At 33.9% G+C, this 23,598-nt stretch overlaps 1 protein-coding gene across 6 annotated transcripts; it reads right to left on the minus strand.

Moving 5' to 3' along the window:
* Positions 1 to 1,863: 1,863 nt before the first annotated feature.
* LOC131147925 (E3 ubiquitin-protein ligase BIG BROTHER) lies at positions 1,864 to 13,322 on the minus strand. 6 transcript variants are annotated; one of them, XM_058097581.1, is made up of 10 exons: positions 13,133 to 13,289; positions 12,865 to 13,029; positions 12,143 to 12,255; positions 11,880 to 12,033; positions 11,460 to 11,709; positions 9,779 to 9,813; positions 9,307 to 9,351; positions 3,115 to 3,242; positions 2,237 to 2,345; positions 1,864 to 2,134 (listed from the first exon to the last, which is right to left on the minus strand). In XM_058097581.1, the coding sequence occupies exons 4-10, from the start codon at positions 12,018 to 12,020 to the stop codon at positions 2,084 to 2,086; spliced, it is 759 nt and encodes a 252-aa protein (XP_057953564.1). In that variant the 5' UTR covers positions 12,021 to 12,033; positions 12,143 to 12,255; positions 12,865 to 13,029; positions 13,133 to 13,289; the 3' UTR covers positions 1,864 to 2,083. The 6 variants fall into 6 exon arrangements, with proteins under 6 accessions (XP_057953564.1, XP_057953566.1, XP_057953568.1 ...); XM_058097583.1 differs by lacking the exon at positions 12,143 to 12,255 and having other exon boundaries at positions 13,133 to 13,322; XM_058097585.1 differs by lacking the exon at positions 9,307 to 9,351.
* Between the last annotated feature and the right edge of the window lie 10,276 nt (positions 13,323 to 23,598).

Here is a 23,598-nt window from a genome sequence, read left to right on the forward strand (position 1 = left end):
TTTATTATTTTAATGGTACTTCTAATTCTATAGTTTTATTTTTAAAAAAATTATAATATAATTTATTTTAAGCACTTCACAATAACTTTATAATACATAAGAGGAACTTACCTATTTTATTTTGGGATGCTACTTTATTTAAAATTTGTAATAACAATGTATTTGGTTTATTTTTGAATGATAATGATGTTTATAGGTCCAAATCTTGACCTATTTAAATTAATTTTTTAAATATATAATTATCTAATGTTATTTAACTTAATTTTTAGAAATATTTGACTTACTTCTAAAAGATAATAATATTTTTTTTATGAAATCATTTACACTATTTGTGTTTTTTACATATGATATTTACATATATTGTCATTTTTTTTCCTAAAAAGAGTGTTTTTTTTAAGATTCAAATTTTAAAATTTTCTATTTTATTTGATAATGAGTTCTCATAGTTAGTTTGTTTTTCTAGACCATCTAACGAGAGACTAGTCGAATTGATAATGAGCCCCTAACCAAAATTTATACTAATCATATTTTGTACATAGCATAAATTTAACAAACCAAAGCATAACACGTTAAAGTGGAAGAAGAAATAGATAACGGTACCCCCAGGGTGTGGTTCGGGTGGTAATGCGGACTGCGGGAGTGCCTCTCACGAGGTCAGGTGCTCAAATCCTTCCGACTTCGTTTCCGCCCCTGGATTCCTAAAATTTACCTCCCTTTGGAGTTGTGGGGTCGGCTTCAAGGGGAGCGGGATTAGTTACGTGGACCGTAAAACGGACACGTGGAAACCCGGTGCGTAATCCAAAAAAAAGAAATAGATAACGATGAAGAAAACAAAATTTTGGCAAGAAAAAATCCAAGAAGTAGAAATGAAATTGACATCAACGCCATGATGACCAAAGTAATCTACGCAAACACTGTAATAATCAGAGCAATTCACGCTCGCATCATAATTCGCCAATAAATAACATATCACCCTTGGGTCAAACTCCATCACTATATATATATATATATATATGTGTGTGTGTGTGTGTGTGTATGCGCGCACGGACGCGGGGCGCATACGAAAGAACTTTCACTTTGTTTTTTAGCCTCTATTTGGAACATCTTAAAAATAAGTATTTAAATTAAAAACTTAAAGTAATGTTTTTTTTACACTAAAATAAATGTTTATTTCAAAAAATACATTTTCAAATTATTTTTTTTTTAAATAATAAATATTTTTTAAAAAAATGATATTTTTGAAAAGAAAAACTTTATAATAGGTAATCTTAACACTACTTTTTAAAAGATATTCTTCTAAGTAACCCCTAAACTATACCCTAGTTATTAAACAAAGAAAGAAGAAAAAAAGTATAACAAATAAACAAAAATTGATTTCCAGACATTATTTATCTTTTTAAATTTTTAATTGTATTAGACAAATATTTATTTTTAAAAACATATATATATATATATATATATATATATATAAACAAAATACAATGAAAAATAAATTTCTTTCATTTTCTTTTTGTTCTTTTTCTGAAAAAAAAAAAAAAAAGGTTTTTAATAACGGCGCCTTAGTGAAAAGAGAGCCCTCAATAGGTTAGCCTTCATCTCAAGAAAGCCATCCCATAAGCAAATAAAATTTTTGGCCGTTCAACTGCAAGTCCGCCCCCTAAAAAAAAATACAAAGGTTATCAACCGATCATGGCCTGCAGAAATTGCTCCAAAGGAAATACATCTTGGACAACATCGAAAATCATCAGTTGCATTATAACAACACAATGACAACTATACGACACTTTAAATCCATGAGCTGAAGCTGTGGTAGTTGAATCGTGTAAGGAGAAAATCACTGAAACTCTTAATACAAACTCAAAGTTTTTCAGACAATCGTCCCAAACAAAACAAACTTCATTATTTCATTTATTTGTCATCGTGATTAAGCCTAATACAACAATTCTACTACTACTGCCACTAAAAGAAACATGGAAGAATGAACAAAAAACATATTTCTGTATGAAAGAAATGAAGCACAAAACCCGAAAGGGCAAACAATAATGATGCCGATCTCCTCATGCTCACCAGCAAGGATGATTTCTCAACGTTTCAATCCATCCCCAAACACCTCAGTGTAACAGATGGGGCAAGCCTGAGAAAACAAATAGGCTCATAAGGCTTATATGTTTCGGGTGTTCTACAAATTTTTTTAAATAAAAAATAAATTAAGAAAACAACCATCTCAACAACTTACCTTGTTGATGCTGAGCCATCTGGTGCCGCAGCCAGCATGGTAGGCATGTTTACATGGCAGAGTGATTTGACGGTCTCCTCGTTTATATTCCATCTGGCATACCACGCATCTGTTTCCAAAATTCAAACAAGAGGAAATGGGTAGCTACTGGTGGGAAGAAAGGATGGATGGACATGTCATAATAGAATGGTTTTTTTTAAAAAAAAATTTAAAAAAAATTAAAATTATGAAAGTGCGGATTGACAATAACCATAAAATGTTTGCCCTTTAAAAGCAACCTATTACACAAAATTGGCCCTAATATCTTGATGTCTTTGCACAAAGACTTGGTATTAGACAATTAACAATATATACAAGAAGGGAAAATTTTTTAAAATTTTCCGTGAGGCATAAATTCATTCAGGTTGAACCAAAAAGTGTAGCACAAAAGAACATTTAATGTGGCCATAATCCTAAGTTTCCCGCGAAACAACCTACTTCCCTTCAGAGTATCAGACATGAGCTTATTCAGGAAGAAGTATTATATCATATTAAAAATAGATCAAAGCATATCAACTATATTTCTTCACCACAGCCCAACTCAACAAAACCTTGATGGAATCCAGCACGAAACGAAAATGCATTGATTCTTATTTTCTCTAGCAGTTTCACTCTAAAAACTTGTTTTTTCTTTCTACTATTCCTTATGTGAAATGAGTTATCAGTGTGTCTAAGATCCCAGATTGTGCTACTACACCTTAGGTTGAGCTGTTGTAACAAGTAACAGACTACTCTGGTTTATTCCCACCTTGTGCAGTAAGGGAAACCATAAAATCGTGTGAATAAAGAAGGCAAGAAATCGCAATGTACGAGAGTAAGGTCAGTGAGCTCCAATTTACCTTTCATCTCGCGATTTTTTTCTTGAGAAGAAGCCACATTTGTACTTAGAGATAGGAAGCAAAGCAATCAGGTCTTGGGAAAGACCTCGACTTTGAGTTCCTACTGTCTCACCTAACTCGAGCAATTCCTGCATAATAAAGTGTCACCAAATTTTAATGCATATATATTTAGAATCAGTATGGGAATAAAATGACAAAAAAAAAAAGACAGGGACATGCATCCAAAGCAAGTAAGTTTCAATTTACACTCCCTTCTATAAGAACTGGATTTTGGCAAAAGGGAGATTCGAACTGCTTTGAAAAAAATAGGATCAGCAGATTAGTTTTAGTTTATTTTCACATATTCTATAAATGTTACCACTAATATTAGTTTTAGTTTATTTTCGCATATCCTATACATGCTTCACTTTGTTAACATTAGAAATTTAGAATCTAGAACACCAACAAGTGACAGCCGATGAGGAAAGGAGCCGGCTCAGAGGATTATCTGCATAAGTTTCATCTGGTATTCTTGACACTTTAAAATGACAGAACCTCTGAGAAATAGGGAAAACCTGGGATACGCAACCACATCCAACATCCAGACCCGGGTCTTAAGTGACATGTAGACTCATCCAGGTACAATACACCTGGACAATGCTTGGGTCACCCAATCATTGTTATATATATAAATATTCACATAAACTTAAAATTCATTACCATAGTATGAAGTAAATATATAAACGCGTTTTAATTTGCAACATTATAGCATTTTATTTCAAATTCTGGTGTTCACTAGAAATAAAATATGAAAGCAAATGTAAACCAATACAGAATGAAAAAGGTAAATCAACTAAGAAAAATAAAAAAACATTCACATCTAATTTGATTACTCAGGCTCATCAAACATCAAGTTCAGGGTAGAAGTAACTGGATTATTAAATGACAGAAGAGTAACAATCCTATTATTCAATATTTTCTGCAAACTCGAATTCAGCATTAAATTGAATATTAAATGACAGACAAGTTACAACTTCACAATATCACCCAAATCTCTGTGCATACTCACTAAACATCTAATGATATATATGCAGTAATAGATTTCAAACAGTACAATGATTATACTTGTTACATATTGTGAAACATATGTTGCAAAAATTTATGAACCAATAGGATTGAATTTGAATCTTTCAAGCAATCTGCTGGCAAAACCATAGAATAATGGACTTTTTAGTTGTGGAAATTTGTTTCTGTTTTCCATTTTCACATTTTTCAAATGATAACAAAAATGCCACCTTGTTCTGCAGCTATCCAAAATTTAGATACGAAATCAAGAAAATAATTAAAGATGTTTTCTAACTTTTCTACATAAATTGTGAAAACTGGTAACAAGGTGGCATTTTTGTAATTCCTTGAAGATCTGGAAATAAAAAAATGGAAATTGTTTAGTCACTTGTGGAAAACAAATTTATTTTTCCATTTTTAGTCTTCCAAAAAAATTACAAAATCTCACGATGTTTTTTAGTTATTCAAAATTTGTACATAAAAACAGGAAAGCAATTACCTAAATTGAATCTTTTTAAGTAATTTGCTGGAAAGAAACATAGAATAAATTAAGGGCATCTTGTGGAAAACAGCTTCAATTTTTATTTTTAGTTTTTATTATGGGACCTGTTCACTTGTTAGAGAATTAGAAAACAAGTTGGCATTTTTGTAATTTTTTGGAAAACTGAAAATGAAAAAGTTAAAAAATTCACAAGTGAACAAGGCCCTAAATGATGCAAACCATCACTCTGCTTAGTTTTTACAATCTTTCTAAATCTGATGCTCAGAAAAATTTATAAAACAAACGGTTTTGGATTCATTTAAACATGTGAACTCTGACCTAAACAATCTTCTACTTAGAGACTCTTGATAACAGGTCAACATTCAAACGATGCATCCATCTTTAGTCGTTAAGAAATCACCAGGCAAGTACCCAGAGCACTTTGTTCTTGAGGCTTCACTTAGTCATTTGCTGAGGTATCACCAGAATTGTGTTCATGCAATATGAAGCTAATCAGAAAGTAAAAGCAATTAAAGATGCAAAGACCAAAAGCAAAATCAAAATTCCATCCTAAACATAGTAGTCAGAGGCGCAAGGCGAACCGAGGCACAAAGGGCCTTTGAACGAGGCACGAGGCGAAGGCGCGCGCCTAAAATGGTGTAAAATGCCTATTTGGGGTAATTGATATATGAACATATGAATATCAAGTAATATTAGAATTTAAAATGCCAAAACATTCAATAATAATATTGAAAATTTAATGAAATTGCCAGGACGAAGGCCAAAAGCATCAACAATTCAACATAGTTCAACATCAACAATCCATTTAAGATTTAAGACCTGATATCCTAAATGCAAAAACAATGTATAATATATTTCAGAAAAATGTGTAGTTCCATTAGTATACTGCATTGCCAACAAATTGCAAAAACAGTAGCTAAATTCAGAAAAAAAAAAAATGTTATATAATGGTTATAAACTTGCATTAAATGAAACTACATAATTAATTACATGTAATATTAGAAGAAGAAGAAGCAGGTAGCAGAAAAGAACTCAAAAATAAGAAGCAGCAGCAGCAGAAGAAGAAGAAGAAGAAGAAGAAGAAGAAGAAGAAGAGCTGCAGAAGAAGAAGAAGATGAAGAAGAAGCAGAGCTGAAGAAGAGGAAGAAGAAGAAGCAGAGCTGAAGAAGAAGAAGAAGAAGAAGAAGAGGTGCAGAAGAAGAAGAAGCAGAGCTGCAAAAGAAAAGAGGAAGAAGAAGAAGCAGAGCTGCAGCAGAGGAAGAGGAAGAGGAGGAGGAGGAGGAGGAAGAAGAAGAAGCAGAGCTGCAGAAGAAGAAGAAGAAGACTTACTAGTTCAAAATTCGAAGCAGATGAAGCAGATGAACTCACAAAGGCTCAAAGATAAGCTCGCGAAGAGCTCCTGCTGGTTCAAAATGTCGACGACGAACTCACGAGAGGTGCAGAAGAAGAAGAAGAAGAAGAAGAAAAAGAGGAAGAAGAAGAAGCGGAGCTGCAGAAGAGGAAGAGGAAGAGGAAGAAGAGGAAGAAGAAGAAGCAGAGCTGCAGAAGAAGAAGAAGAAAAAGAAGAAGACTCACTAGTTCGAAATTCGAAGCAGATGAAGCAGATGAACTCACAAAGGCTCAAAGATAAGCTCGCGAAGAGCTCCTGCTGGTTCAAAATGTCGACGACGAACTCACGAAGCTCCTGATGAACTCACGAAGGGCTCCTGCTGGTTCGAAGTGCTGCAGAAGAGGAAGAGGAAGAAGAAGAAGCAGAGCTGCAGAAGAAGAAGAAAAAGAAGAAGACTTGCTAGTTCGAAATTCAAACCAAATGAAGCAGATGAATTCATGAAGGCTCGAAGACGAGCTCACGAAGAGCTCCTGCTGGTTCAAAATGTCGACGACGAACTCACGAAGGGCTCCTGCTGGTTCGAAGTGTGGAAGACCAACTCACGAAGCTCCTGCTGGTTCGAAGGGTCGACGACGAACTCACGAAGCTCCTGACGAACTCGCGAAGGGCTCCTGCTGGTTGAAAGTGTGGAAGACAAACTCACGAAGCTCCTGCTGGTTCGAAGGATCAAAGACGAACTCACGAAGGGTCGGAGGGCAGTGGGCTTCAAAGGGTCTAAGAAGAAGTGTTTTGTTCTGGCTCTCCTGTTGGCTCGAATCGAATAGGGCTAAGACTCATTCTGCTCTGGCTACTTCTCTATTTAACACGATCAAAAATGTCCAGGCGCAACTCACGTCGCCTGGCGCGTCAGTGCGCCTCCCTGCGACTCTTGCAGGTCCCTTCACCTCGCCTGGGATGAGGCGCTGCACTCCTCGCCTCTCTGCGCCTCGCGCCAAGGCGCGCTTTTAACTACTATATTCCTAAATCAATATTCATCAAAATTTCCATCCAACTAAAAAAATACAACAACAATAACAACCAGCTTTAAGTCCCACCATGTACGGTCAGCTACATGAACCCTTTTCCACCTACATCACTACATGATCAAGGCATTTTCTTCAACTAACTTATGGGCTGTTAAATCCTTTCTCACTACCTCATTCAAAGTTAATTTAGGTCTATCCTGGCACTTCTACTACCATTAACCACAACCAGCTCCCTCCTCACTGGTGTCCTATTTGACTATGTTTCAAATGCTCAAACCATCTAACTGGCCCCTCCCTTATCTTCTGTCAGTGCTATAACTAATTTATTGCAGATGTGTTCATTCCTTAATTTATCCTTTAGTGTTTTACCACTCATCCACCTTAACATTTGCTTTTCTGCAACTTTTTACTTTTTGAGTTGAACCATTAAAGAATGTTAATTTTTTTGTTCATTAACACTCAGAAAATGTTAATAATTTTTTAGAACTTTTTGCACATCTTAGGAATGATCTATAATTTTGTGCATACAATATCTACCCATTAATGAGAACATTTCGCACTCAGATTGCTTTATTTCACTCCTTTTTCCTTAGATAAAAAGTGTATGAGAGAGCAACAAGCCTCCATTCCTGCTCAGGAATCAAAACATTGCCTTCACCTACACACTTTTGAACCTGTCTAGGGTTTGCGCTGAAAGGCATGCTGACATTATAGCCTCATTTGTTCACCCAGCTTTCAATGATCCATATTTTTACTGGACTATCAACAGTAACAAATATAATGACTGCTCCTACACTGTCTAACTGTTTGATCTAGCAAAAAAGTGTAGCAAGGGTGACTGGTTTCTTGCAAGCCTCCTGGGGTAGGGAAGCACATAATCATGAGGAAGCATTCTTTTTTGATTTTTTACTTTATTAAATAATAATACTATTTGTTAAAGAAAATGAGAATACAAAAATGAGGGAAGATGACGATGAGGCATCATCTGAATGAAACAAAAACAAGGGGGGAAGGGGGGGGTGAAGAAACTTGAATAAAATTATCTCAGTAGAGCTCTCCAACCAAGGTGAATATCAGAGGAGACACCATCAGAAAAAAACAAAGCATGAGCCAACATGGAAGTGATAAAAACTAGGATAAAATACAGACCTCCCTTGAAGTTTGGCCAAATGAAACAGATCTTCCTGGGGTTTTAAAAATCCTAGGAACCTCCCTAAGGTTTGGAGAAAGATGCAGACCTCTCAAGAGGTTTAAAAAAATCCATAGATCTCAACTGAGATTTAGGAAAAAGGCGTAGACTTCCCCTATATTTGGAGTGGGAAAAAAAAAAAAAGGACAAGTCCTGTGAAGACTATAGTTGTCCAAAAAATTAAATGTTAGAGGAGTTCTCTGAGATTTTTGAGGTCCTTGCCTTTTTGCCAAATTTCAGGAAAGGTCAGTGTCTTTTGCCCTAAAAACTATCCTCTCTTAAGCAACTGCAAAGTCATGAATCACCCCTTAAAAATTGGTACGTTGCAGCAAAAACAGAACTACACCAAAATCTTTACAGCCTCCGTCCTACAATTCTACAAACTTTAATAAAAATCTTCCTCCTCTGCCATCAACAGACAATGAAAAAACTTTTAACTGCAATCCCCTTCCCTAACCTGCTTCAACCTGTTTTTTTGTCCTCAATTAGGATCCCCAACAAAAAGCCCCTCTTCAAAATTATTCAACATGAAGGTTCACCCACTGGCTTGAAACTCTCCACCCCTTCAATCCTAACCAAGCAATCAATCTTTCTCAAAACATTACTTTTCTCAAACTTTATTAACATTTGCTTCCCAACAGCAAAACACTACTTTTCTGTCTCCTACATTCTGTTTATTCAAGACTGACTTAATATTCCTCAATTTCTCTGCTGCTATTATTTTGCCTTTTTTTTTTTTTTTCACAAAAGGATTTTCAATCAAAAATTAGTTCCCATCTTACTTAAATAAAATATGATACATCTATCATATTCCACCCTTTTTTACAATGTTTCGTAAAGCTATTCCTAAATATTAAAAAATACTATGCCCAAATATTATTCCTAATTGCCACTTCGAAGAAAACTTCAAAATGCACAAGGGTTGAAAATTCCTCGAATCAAAAAGCAGAAGCATGTTGAGCCACATTAAAACTGACATTATAATTAATCATTTTTCATGGTTACCAGTGTTATTAATGCAGTACTCTCGGAAACGCATTTTTGATTGTGTGTGTGTGTGTGTATAAAGCTAGATCAAACAAAAGAATTTTATGTATTGAACCTCGTAAGTCATGTTGTCAGGATCAACATTATCTTGCCAAACAACCTGCACTCAGTCATTGAAAATGAAAGACACAGTATCAATAACCCTAGCAACCTGCCTTCATAAAATATAAGAATGCACAACTATCAATCTAGAAAGCGAGGGAGAAAAAAACAATTGCTATGTAGGATATTCAAAATGTGATTGCCCATGAAAAGAAAGAACATCTGCTGATTTAAGTGTCTATATATTAATATTGATATTATTATCAATACAGGCAGCAGCTGTTGAAGGTGGGGAAGACCAGATCCACATGAGAGTAACATGCTAATATAGAAATAAATTGGTCACAAGTATGACCGCATATCACTCATTTGGGATGGTCCATACATGCATAAGTTGAAGCAAGAAACAGTGGTTAAATTTATACATTCATTGCATGCATGGGTATAGTTTATTTAACAGAAGGACCGCTAAGAGAGCTTCACACCTGATAATCATGTGAGTTATGACGGCTCCGAGGACCTGAAAAAATCAGTTAGAAAATGAAAAAAAAAAATGATCCAAACAAATTGCCAAAGACCTTACAACAAATATTGTATGAGAACAGAAAAGATCAGTTGCCACAGCATAATAAAGAAGTGGAAAGAAGGGAGAGGGGCTTAATTTAAATATTGAATTTCAAGACTACTGAAAAAGGAAAAAAAAAAAAAAGCCATAAACAAACTATTTTGCAGGTGGTGGTTCAGATATGAAACACCTTCACGTTCGATAACAATCAATAATAGACACTTCTATCTTATTTAATGAATTTTCATAATTATAAATAAATAATAACCACAATGTGGCTTTTTCAAATAGGAAATTTTAATAAGCTAGACTACATTTAAATGAAAGAAATGATCCAGAGAATTTTTGAGATGAGAAGGAACATGAAGAATATACATTTAAGTCGGATAATTTTTGAATATGCAGTGTTCTATAAATAGTAAAAAAAAAAAAGCATGATATTTATTTTCTATGCGTGTACGCAAGTGGGTATGTGTATATTTTATTAACCATCATATATCAATCATTTTGTTTCCTGCCTGTGTCCTGTATCCGTGCCCATACTTGATGGATTGCATTAAAAATCATGAGCTGGTGTGCAAAGATTCAGAAAGCACATTGAAAATTATGTCTCACTGTGACCAGTATTTCCTTGATGCCTAACACCTAAGGCCATTGAACTAAAATTATGCAAATGAGTTTATGAAATTGTGCAAGACACTTCAAATGTGAGAGACACAATACAATGCACATAGGAAGCTTTAGCTAGAAGCTTCAAGTTCACACACATTAAACTTTCAAACTTTTATTCTTACAGTTCTAAATCCAAAAAAGGGGGATGTATATAACGGTGAATGACACTGTATATCCTTGAGACTGGCAGATTATGCGGATACTTCAATTTACAGTTTGCTCATTCAAGAAAATTGCAAGTAGTTTTAATTATGGGGATAATTTGGTTGACAGTTTGCTCTTTCAAGAAAATTCCAAGTAAAAACAAACAACAACAACAATATACAAACTATTTGCAAACTAAATTAATAACAGTATGCAAACTAAAATCTAAAACCTGTTTTACAAGAAAATTGGGGGAAATGGTATTACTGGAGAACTGGAAATGCATGACAATGTCATACCTATTTCAATCCAGTGACCCCTGCATAGAATCTCTCCCAACATGTACCCGGGATGCACAACTTAAGACACTAACTTAAGACTATACTGAGAACATAAAGCCAGAAAAGTAATCATGGAGAGCACAAGCATATAATTAGAAGTTCTATGAAAAACAAAAATGCTTATACAGTGCAATAAGTTAATAACTATAATTAGGATGTCGCCAAAATAGAAAGCTGGTGTTTGGTTGGGAAAATGGGATCTCCAAGAATGAAGGAGGGCTGTCAGTTCAATCCACCCCATGGCATCCATGAAAACAGTGCTCTCAATAGCAGCTTTTCAACAAAACCAGAAAAGATTATTTTTTTAAAACCCAAAACTCATCTAAAGATATCCCCTCTAATATATCAGTTACCAGGAACCTGATACTAGCACCAACAAACAGAAAACAACTTATCTATCCAGCAGGGAATTCATCACAATAATGAAACTCAGAACCTACTTACATTCTACTGTATTGGCATGTGCTGTAGTGTTAGCATTTCCTTCCCACTGGGTATTTACTGTTGCAGTCTGTTGACTCTGTTCATTAGTCACTGTTGAGGAATTCTCCAAAGGCCCTCCCCTCTGTTCATCAATACTTGCAGCGTGATCATTGACCAAATAAGCATCACTATGGTCATAATATGATGTAGTCCATGGCTCAGAAAACCCATATTTGTATAAACTCATATGCATTGAAGGGTAGAAACTATCCTGCACAAATTAGAGGAAAAAATCCACTATGATGTGAAAAAATGTAACCTTGACAGCAATCTTTATTTACTTGCAAAAGCACAAGTAAACTAATTATTTCACCAAGGCAAAATAAATAAATAAACTAATTATTTCATTTTTTTTTTTTTTTGGGAGGAGGAATAGTACACCTGAGCATGCGGCGTGCCAGAGAAAATGAAATTCACGTGTTCATATGTGAGACCTTCAAAAAAATCCATAAAGCTTCCGGTAGTACTATAAGGTACAGCATTGTTTACGTAATGCACTTCCATTTGGGGGTTCCAGTTCATTTTGAACTATTTTCTGTGAAACAAGTTAGCGTCAAGCCATCAGCATGGACACTGGGAACATCAAGATGAAAATCTGTAATAACTGCAGAAGCTGAAAAGCAGAAAAAATAAATCGTGCGAACCAAATTTTTTCACCAAATCACACCAGCAGATTCATTCAAAGGCAGTTTAAGATGGCAAAATTGCAATTTTAGAATTGAAATTCACCGGTTAGCTGGACATCATCCTATACTGCCTGCCACCAAAAAAAAAACAAAGGAATTATATTGGATCAAAATTTTTTAGGAGAATTCGATGTCTCTGTTTCCAAGCCAACAAACTGATAGTTAAGAGTATAACTATATTCAACCTAATCTAAACACAGAAGAATTACATGAATTTCTCAAATCCTCCATCTAAAAACCAACATTGTGTGGCTGCAAGAACAAATATTTTCTTAACCACAGTCGCATTTTCTTATCTTTGTGATATTAGTGCTCCATTTCGTGTACTAATATTTCACTGCAAAGCCGGGTGAAACAAGCTATTTGCACCTGAAATCTGTCCCCCGTTCTTCCCCTAAAATTTTGCATTCAACAAACGGAACCAGGAGAAAATTTTCCTCCACAAGTAATTCCAGCGAAGCACATGAAAAATGGAGAAGTATCAATCTTTAACGCCACATTTACAAATCTGTCACAGATTCGACCAAATTTCTCATAATTTCTACAAGATCTACACCAGCATTTTCACAGCACCAACTCTAGAACCCTTGACCTTCAGTTGGTAACATCTACATGATCACTCAACCAAAAAAATAAAAACAAACGAACAAATTACAAGCGGAAAACAAGCCATCAAATACCTTATCAGATCACGCTCATCTCATCAATTTCAGCCTCGAAGCCTCTCGATCGCGATGCGCGAAGCAGTTAAGGGCCAAAACGATGAAAGCATTGATCGCTTGATTCTCAAGCCGCAGAAGAGAGACGGAGACGAAGCATCCCGGCGGATGGAAGGATGGATCGAACTATAAACGGAATAAAGAAATCAGAAAGAGATAAAAAGATTGATTCTTCTCGAGAGAGAGAAACAGAGACAGTCATTAAAGCGAGAGGAACCAAAGAACCGACATTGAATCATCTCTTTTCAACCTCTCCCCCACCCTCTCTCTCTCTTTCTCTCTCCTCGCAGCTCGTAGGAATATGTTCTCTCTCTCACTCTGTGTACGCAGACACAGTCTCCTCTGTGGGGGCGGTGGTGGTGAGTGGGAGGCGCCTTTATGCAAGTGGTTTCAGGAACACGCGAACTCCGTTACATGAGTTATGATCCTCTGCATCGCGGTGCAGCGCGCGGAGACGACCTCGTTACCGCTGGTTCTCCGGGGGTCGTCACGGACCAATGAGGGGACCCGGATCGAGAGTTGTCCCCTCCTGTTCTGGCCACGTGGTCCATCCGCCCGTCCGAGTTGAAAGAAGGGGGTGGCGCGTGAGGTGCGCGCGCCTTCTTAAACCGGAACCGGTTCTTTCAGTTCTAAAATTTATTTTCAACTGTAATAATTTTCGGATCCGCCGTCGGGTATTATGGTATTATCCATTTAGCCCAAAATGATTTTACGATTTTACCCAATAAAATGTACTTTATGACTAGAAAATTTTGAGTTATATAGGAGTTGAAGTTACCAAAATTATACTAAAACTTGTCCAGATTCATTTAAATCTAAATTTAAGATCCAAAATTCATACTTCTAATTCTACCTAAAAAAGTAGTTGATTTTCCTTTTATATCTTTTTCTTTTATTGTGGGCAACATTATTTTGATGGATTGGGAAAAAAGTAATTGGTAAAAAAATTATAACTAATGATCATTTTAAAAAACTCATAATAGCAAACAAAGAATTTTACAAAAAATAAACCTTCGACATACTTAAAAAAAAAATTTTAACTTCACGCCAAGCGTGATTAATTTTTTCTTCAAACTCTTAAGAACCAAAAAGTTATAGCCAATCTAAAAAATGATGGAGTTAATTCTCCAAAATTAAGTATCTTTTTGTTTGGGTTTTTAGTTATCTAGTAGGAATTTGAAATCTTTATTATTGTATCGATAAATTTTCTTTTGTCTACAAGGGACCATAATATCTTTCTATGCAATTGCAAGTCTTTTTACTAACTTCTATTTAGGCGTGGTAAAATGGATCGGAACTCGAAGGGTGACCTATGACCCGCTCATTTAAATCGAGTTTACGTTTAATATAAACTAACTCGTTTATAACGGGTCAACCTAAACCCAACCCGTTTATTAAACGGATTAGGTGGATTTGGGTTGGGTCACCCGGTTCAAAAGAAATGAAGGAGTATTTTTAATATCTATATATATATATATGTCATTTTATACGAAAAAATTTAAAAAAATTTAAAATAAATAAATTATATTTTAAAACAGATGACCCGTTTATGACTCGTTTATTAAACAGGTAAGTTTGAGCTTACATAGTAGTCACCTGTTAATAAACGGGTCAACCTGAACATGAATCCGTTTAATACTGATCCATTTATGACCCGCTTGAACACGACCCATTAACCCGTTTTGCCACCCCTACTCCTATTTGTGATATACAATTTCATGAAATATAGGTGGTGGTTATGATCGATACAATTCGAAAAATAATAATAATAATAATAGTGTGTATTTTTTGTTAAGGTTTTTTTTTTGTAAAAATTGTTGCATTTTCATTCGATTCCTTACGAAAGATATTTAGTCCATTAGAGTACAGAGATATTTTTTCATTTTTCTATTGTCATTTTTAGAAGAAATTATAAAATATATTTTATTTTATAAATTTTCTAATAATCTACCCTAATAACTTCTCCACTTAAATATCAAGCCTGTCTCAATTAAAAATTTATAACCTCAAACTCAATTTTTAGCATCTAATAAACAAAGTCTTGAGCTACTCAAGAATGCATGGAGGAATGAGTTGTGTTTATTATTTTGATTAGACGTGCAATAAATTTGACATGAACTTAAAATACAAAATTTGGTGATATTTGATTTAATGATTGAGAGAGAGTATACATGTGCATACATTCAAGGGTATGGTTCAGGTGGTAGTACGGGCTACGGGAGTGCTTTTCACGAGATCAAGTGTTCAAACCCTTCCGGGCTTATTTTCGCCCCTGAACTCCTGAATTTACTCTCCCTTTAAAGTTGTGGGGTCAACTTCAAGGGGCGCAGGATTAATCACGTGGACGGTAAAACGGACGCGTGGATACCCGGTGCGTATTCCAAAAAAAGGAAGAGAGGAAAAAAATCCTCAAGGTGTAGTTCAAGTGGTAGTGCGGGCTGCGAGAGTGCCTTTCATGAGGTCAGGTGTTCAAACCCTCCCGGACTCGTTTCCGCCCCTGAACTCCTGAATTTACCCTTCCTTTGGAGTTGTGGGGTTAACTTTAAGGGGCGCAGGATTAATCACGTAGACCGTAAAACGGATGCGTGGATACCCGGTGCGTATTCCAAAAAAAAAAATGAAGAGAGGAAAAAAAAACTATCAATTTGCTTATTCAAAGTATGGATATGAGAGAGAGAGAGAGAGAGAGAGAGTAAAATAAAGAAATATATTTTATCTAATTAATATATCTAGTATGAAATATATATATATATATATATATAAAATTAATACAAAATTGTTTTTAATTGTCTTCAAAAAAATATCTCAATACACCCACTAGTTAGGTATGTGCAAAGGATAACCAACACATCAAAATAAGGATAAATATATCAGATTTTACTTTACTAAATTATATTTCCTTTCAAACAAACCACATTTTTTTCTGATTAAAGTATCTCCACTATTTTCTATCTCTTATAAAAATATAAACTTTAAATTTTTAAACGTGCCCAAAAATATATATATATGATCCAAAACTCTAATCTGAACTAGCCTTTAAGGTCTACCTAGATGATACTGAATTGAAAGATGAAAACATTATTATCTGTACATTAACATATTCTTTGTAATTTATTAGGAAAATTATAAGTGAGAAATCGAATGTGAAATCTTGAGATCACCAAAGTCTAACTTCGTCTTTACCATTTAACAAACTCAGCTTAACAAAACTATATATATACTCAAAACTTTAATCTAAGCAAACTCTTCAAACTCACTTGAATGATAGCAAATTAAGAGATGAAAGTATTATTGTCTATCCATTAACACATTTCTGGTAATTCACTAGAAGCGAGGAATCGAATCTGAACTCTTAGAATCGCCAAAGTCCAACTTCATCTTTATAATTTAACAAACTCATCTTAATAAAACATCATATATATATATATATATATATATATATATATATAATATGATGTGGAGAGAGAGAGAGAGAGAGGAAAATTTGGGTTAAGTAAATCTTAATTTATAAGTAGATGTTATGAATGAAACCAAACCATAGGGCATGTGGGGTTGGGTTGGTTGCTAGAGTTTGGAAATTTTGGGGGGAGGGGTAGGTTGGAAATTTAGATCACCAAAAACCACCTCTCTAAGAACTCAGAAGAAGAAGTTGGGGGTCGTTGATCAGAATCAGGACCACAAGCCCACGGCCCACCAAGCCCACAAAGCAAAATGTCATGCGAGGGGTCAGTTGTTTTATTTTCTTCATTGGTTGGTCATATATCCATCTCTAATTGAATTAAATTATATTGTATTAATTGATATTAATTAGTATGGGCCCATGCTAATAGAAAGAAAGGGGGAGCATTTTCACTGCCACAGGCATGGCACAGTGGAAAGGAGCCGAGCAATCCAGTAGGAACACCGAGATTCGAAACCTGGTAGATGCACTCAGTGAGTTAGCAGTTGATGCGGAGACAGACCACGTCTTGTGGGTGGTAACCTGAGATGGGTCTTGGGAGGCGAGTTAGCCAAAAGTCCAACCTAACTGTGAGTAGACTGTGACTGCATTCGGATTACACGAACGATGCATCAGGGGGGGAAGGTAACTGTCCCAAGGGTTTGGTATCGCACTGGCATGGGTCTTAAGGACACGTCGGTGACACAAGTTTCCCCGTTATTAAAAAAAAAAAAAAGAGCACTTTCTGATGAATTTTGTGAGAAAAAAAAAAAAAACAACAAACATTTATGCCAATATGTCATTTCAAAATAAATCATGTAAGAAAAGTTTATAATTAAAATGGAATGCGTATTATTACCGTTTGTCTAAAACTTCAAAAATGTAGAAGAATTCACTTTTTCATTTTGAGTTATCGAAAGCGAAAATGAAAAGAAATAAATATTAATAATGAAAAATTTTAAATTTGCATATGATTAATATTTGACTTTTGAAAATGTTTATCATATTAGAATAATTTTTTTAGTTTTAGTAATATTAATTAAAAAAAAAAACACAATGAAAAATATTCACCTTACATTTGGGAGCATGAATTTAGGTTTTAAGTTTGGATTTGAATAGATTTTTGAAAAAAATTCAATATAATTTATATTATATTTTATCTAAGTTAACAAAAATACAAATCTAAAGTCTCTCCTAATCGTAGAATCAAAGTTTTTATGTATCGAGTAGAAGCAAGCATAAATAAAATCTACTTTTTCATTAAAGTTGATTCCATCAATCCCAAAAAATATCATTGTGTTTTATCTAATAGTTTTATTTAGAGTGGTGCCCCATGGACCTATTTATTTATTTATTTATTTATTTATTATTATTATTATTATTTACAAAAAGGCCATGTGTTTACTAAGTTAATTCAATCGAATAAAAAATGGAAAAAAAAAAAGAAAAAGAAAAAATATCATTTGACAAAGTTGATTTAGTCGAACAAATTTCAAGTATGAATAAAAATAAATAAAAATTTATATTTTATTAAAGGTGATTCGATGGAACGGCTAAATATTGTCACGTGTTATTCAATAGTGTACTTTTTAAGTAAGGATAGAATCATCTATAATTAAATCAAGTGACTTGAATATGAATAACCATAAACATAAATTTGTGTTTGGCTAATGATGATTTGGTCCAACTACAATAATCATCTCATTTGATGACTCGGACTCGATTAAACCGTACATATGAGTAGGGGTGAACATTTCAGTCGATTCAGTTAATTCGATTAATTAATCAAATTAACCAAAAAATTTTGGTTAAAATATCTCATTAACCGAATCGAAATTTCATATTAACAGAACTCAAAATCGATCAAACCGAATTTCGGTTAAATCAATTAACTGATTTAATATTTTAATATATATAAAATAAAGATTTTAAATATATATATAATATAAATGATACACATAATTTTTAATATATATAATATATAAAAAATATATAAAGTTTTAGTATATATATAACATATAAAATATTTTTATATATAATTATTTATTATTAATTTATACTATTCGGTTAATTCAGTTAATCAAATTAACCAAACTCAAAACCCGAACCGAAAACCGAAAATTAAAATTCAATGAAAATAAAAACCAAAACGAACTGATTGAATTCACTTGGTTAATTTAGTTTTAACCGAATTATGCTCACCTCTATGTATGAATGCTTATACAAAACTTACTATTTTACTACTTCACCAATCGAATAAAATATCTTTTTGGAATGAAGGCTAACAAAATAATAGTGTCACTTAAAGGCCTACAGGAATGAAGATTAATTTCTTGCACTATTAATTCTTAATAGATAAAATCTCAAACTTTTGGTATTCAAGTTTCAACCTTTCAAAACATCACATTTCAAGTATGAACAATTTTTGCTCTACAAATTCAAAACTACTTTAATTTTTTCCAATTAAAATAGATGAGATCTTTCATTTGATCAAATTATTTGAACTCTTATCATGAATTAACTGAAATTTAAAAATAAAAAAAAAAGTCGATAAAAAGAACTATTTCAAAATTTTATTTTTACTCTCATAATATAGAATTTTGAAATAAGAGTACTTTCAAGTACAAAATGAAAATTTGAGATGATATTATGTTGAACTTGTATGATTTGTTATTATGTCTCGAAATCGACATTAAGAAATGCATTGTTATTGATGAATTAATTATTTTTATTTTACATATTGATCCAGTAAGTTTTAAGTTTTTGTTCTAACAAGTTTAGAACACTTTCACTCACACCTATGCTTTAAAAGAAATCACATGTGAAGAAACCAAAATGACATTTCTTAGAATTTTGTTTGTATCACTTGACAACTTATACTTGTTAGTTAAAAAGTTAAAATTTATTGGCAAATTATTATTACTATTATTATTATATTGCTAAGGGTCCTGGGCTTGCACACCAGACTAATCCCACACCTACGTCAGTCGTGTCCTCGACCAATACGTAGGAGGTAAATCATGGATGTGCGCTGTAGGCAGTAGGGTTTGAATCTTAGACTTCACTTTCATTAACAAATTATTGCCTATGTGGAAAGTGGCAATTTATTTCTTATTGTAGATTAAAAGGATTTTCTCTCTTTATTCAAAGACAATTAAGAGGGTGTTTGTTTGATCAAAATGATATCTAGATAGAGGTTATTTCTCAACTAGTCCACTATATTATCAGAGCATTTGTAACAACAACAACAAAATCAAGTCTTAAGTCTCACTAAGTGGGGTCAATTATATAAATATTTGTCAATTTATGCGATCATGAATTATTTCTTTTGATAGATTTAGGACTATTAAATTCTTACCTACCATCTCATTCCAAGTTATTTTAAGTCTACTCCTCCTTCTGATGCCCCCGATAGTAACTGACTCACTCTTCCTCACTGGCGCACTATATAGTCTACATTACAAGTGTTCATACCATCTAAGTCGTCTCTCCCTTATCTTATCTTTTATAGGAGTCACACTTAACTACTGCTAATATGTCCATTCCTTAATTTATCTTTCAGCGTTATACCATTCATTTGTCTAAGCATTATCATCTCAACAAGTTTTACTATTTGGATATTTTGTTTCTTCGTCGCCCAACATTCTGATCCATATAACATAACTTATCTTTTAATCATCCATATCAGAGCATTTGTGATAGTTTTAAATTTTCTTAAAATTCCTCTGATAGAGTAAGACATGAAAACATATCTGATTCAGATTTATAGATCTCTTTTCTAATTTTATTCATATTAAAAAAATAAAATGACAAAAAACTTAATGCCCAAGTAATTATAATTAAAATAAAAAATTTTATTTTAATAGAATAATAAATTATTTTTTTATTTATAACTATTAATCCAACATTATTAATGCTAAATTTAAAATTTGAACTTGCATATTATTTACGCTAAGTGTTAATATCATAAGATAATAGCAATTTGAGTAGAAACAAGTCTCCAATTTACTTAAAACCCCTCATACTTTTTTAAAATTTCATTGTAGGCACTTGCCCCTCAATTGTCATTCGCTGATGCCCACACCCAGACCCCTAATTGCAAAAACAGAGGATCCGACAGGGCTTAGCTTGAAAGGGTAATTTATAATCATTCTTGCAGGCGGCATCTAACTTCATAATCATTATTATTATTATTTAATTGCAGAATAGGCTTCTAAGTTGTAACAATCCTACTTTTAGCTAATCATACCCAACAAAAATTGAAGCAAATTGAGAGAACATGGACGCCTATAACCAATATAAAAACTATAAAATAAAAAATTTAAAATTTAAAATTTAAAATTTAAAAAGTGAAATTGTTTGCCATAGAATTGTTAGGAGATGTGTGGCTCGTATGTATGTCGGCAGCCGCACCTAGCTAAAAATGTTGAAGCTGAGATGGACGGCCACCAACCTCTGCAGATTTTGTTGAAATCTGCACCCACTTTCTTTGATTTGCAGCAGCCTTACTTGATTTCTTCCCCGCTCTCATGTGTATATATATGTAATGTATGTGTGTGTGGATATGTGTCGTGAACTGCAGTAGTGTAGCTGTGAGTGCAAAGAGGTGGTGCGTATGTGAGAGTTGTATGGTGCTGTGTTGTGAGGTGCAGAGAGCAGAGAGTTGTGCGTGCAGAGGGCTGTGTGTGAGGAAGAGTGAATCCTTGTGCGAGTGAGAAAGGAGTTGAGGGCAGTAGCCTCTTCCTTCTCCTTGTATAAATCTCCCGAAAATTATAGTGGATTTGAGCTCTCCCGTGGACGTAGGTCACAGTGGACCGAACCACGTAAATCTGGTCTCACATTTGTGTTGCATAATTTTGCTTGTGCGATTGTTGTTCGTCAATCATTTTCCCAACAAGAATATATCTATACACACACACACGCATACACAAAAAAATATCAACTCTATGTTTGGAGAGGTATTGAATTTGAATTAGACGTAATATATAACTGTATTAAAATTTATTCACATCTATCTAAATCTAAATCCAAGATCCGAAATTCATACTCCCAAACATAACTTAAATGTTTTTGACGTTTAGTGAAAAGACACGAATCTCCATTACAAATCTTTAAAATTTCACAAATTAGGAAGTTTGATTAAAAGATACAAACTTCACCTAGAGTCTGAAAAATTCACCTCCTAAAAAACAAACCATATAATGTTTCAAAAATTAAATGTAAAAGATGATGAGTGAGATTCTTGAAACCTCAACAGGTCAATGTCTTTTTTCTCAACCTCAAGGGAGGTAAAAAGAACAATTTGGTGCCCACTTATGCGGGGTTTGGGAAAGGGGCAGACCACAATGGGTCTATAGTAGGCAAGCTTACCTTACATTTTTGTAAGAAACCTGTGACTTTTAGGTCACACAACGGCCATCTTACCGTTGCACCCATTTTACAAAATAGGATGTCAAAAAGAGGTGTGTAGGATTTTTTTGAAGTTAAGAAGAGGATCATATCTTTTTACAAAATAGGATGTCAATGTCCTTTAATCTTTCAATATTGCAGCCATGCAACTTCTCATAAATGGGGGGAAAATACCTTAGATGTTATTCACTCGCAGGAAACAACTTCATTTTGCACTTAGTTTTTCGAATATTTACAAAATTACCACCTTATTTCCTAATTTTTTAAGGTTGTACATAAGTTGGAACATATCTTTTTATATGAATTTCGGAAAACTAAAAAATAAAGTCACATTTTAAATTATTTGAAAAATAAAAATTATTTTTTAGATGCCACTTAAATGCATACGGGATCGCACTACTTATGCAACACCATTTTTTATTGAAGAAAGAGCCTACCGTGGCCCTCGTATCAGTTCTCCCTAACTAACGAACTCATGCCTAGTACTCAAGTAGGGTCTACATGTAGTCCCCACATTACTTGGCATGATTTCATTGGTCAAAGAGAAGTGATAAGAGAACATGGTCTTCCATGAACACCTAATTTTTTTTCTTAAGTTAATAAATGATGGGCGAAGGAGGATTTTGTCTGCTATCCTACTGGGGCATGTGGGCTATCAAGCCAAAATGGGAAAGATGGAGGAGAAGCATGTGGGAGGAGACATACATGGAATTGGAATCACTGAGAATGAGAATGAATGAAGGGATGAGAACAAAACCTGGCGTGCAAGGGAAGGCCGAATCATTATATTCTTCCCCACTGCTTCCTTTTTTGTCTTTGGGTTTGATGGATTCATGCGTCACACATGGAGAATCATTGGGCATGTCTCCCTCCCTCTCTTTTAAAAACTTGCCTTATTCAGATTTCACATATTAGAATGCCCCCTCACCTACCCTCCTTATGTGGAAAGTAAGAAAAGAACAGTTGGGACTTGCATCTTTATTTCATTATCAATTTTATTTGTTACACTTTTAGGGTTTATTTTCTGATTTGATTTGCTAAGGGGTTTGATATCATGTTGCACCTCTTTATGTGTTTCCTTGTTTACATTTATTAGGATTGCAGCCTATATATAAAGGCTTTATTGCGTGCTATATGAGAGCTTGTATTATCGAAATTAAGAACCCTAATCGAGTTGTTGCCTTTCCCTTTGTTTCCCTGTTTAATTTCTTGTGTTTTCTCTTTGTAATCTTTTACAGTAGGGCTGTTCAAAAATATCTTAAAACCGATTGGATCTAAAAATATTATCCGATCCTAACCGAACTGAAGATTTAGTTTACCAATTTGTTCAGTTTGGTTTCGGTTCATATATTTTACGGTTTTTGATTATCTGTTCAGTTTCAATTTTTATGTTCATGAGCTGATGGTTACCCGAACCGAACATATATATATATATTATTTATATTATACAGTACTATATAATAATTTATATAATATATCTTAAAGTTGCAAAATAGTATGCACTAAATATTTTTTGGGTGATTAATTTATATAAATAAAATGTAAATGCACACACTAAATAAAAATCCAAGCAAATTATCTAATTTTTCTTTTCAAAAAATGATAATGATTTGAAAATTGCTTCGCATCGAGAACCGAACCGAGCCATTGGTTAACCCAACCATCGGTTAACCGTAAGGTTTGGAACAGTTTCGGTTCACAATAACAAGAAACCGAAACTTTTGATTCGGTTTGGGTAACCAAACCATGAACACCCCTAGTGTATAGACTTGGGCCCAATGGGCCTTCCTTTGAATGCCAAAACAACTCACGCATGGTGGTTGGAGTTTGGTACATCAAATGTGGAG

This window comes from Malania oleifera, chromosome 2 (assembly GCF_029873635.1).
Source record: "Malania oleifera isolate guangnan ecotype guangnan chromosome 2, ASM2987363v1, whole genome shotgun sequence".
Taxonomy (NCBI): domain Eukaryota; kingdom Viridiplantae; phylum Streptophyta; class Magnoliopsida; order Santalales; family Ximeniaceae; genus Malania; species Malania oleifera.

What these genes read in the sequence shown, in the direction of transcription:
- LOC131147925 (XM_058097583.1), bottom strand. Translation starts at nt 12,020, where the DNA reads ATGAACTGGAACCCCCAAATGGAAGTGCATTACGTAAACAATGCTGTA. An exon ending in CTGACAACATGACTTACGAG is followed by an intron (nt 3,243 to 9,306) that starts GTTCAATACATA and finishes TTTATTATGCAG; the next exon opens with GAATTGCTCGAGTTAGGTGA. An exon ending in GATGGCTCAGCATCAACAAG is followed by an intron (nt 2,135 to 2,236) that starts GTAAGTTGTTGA and finishes TTGTTTTCTCAG; the next exon opens with GCTTGCCCCATCTGTTACAC.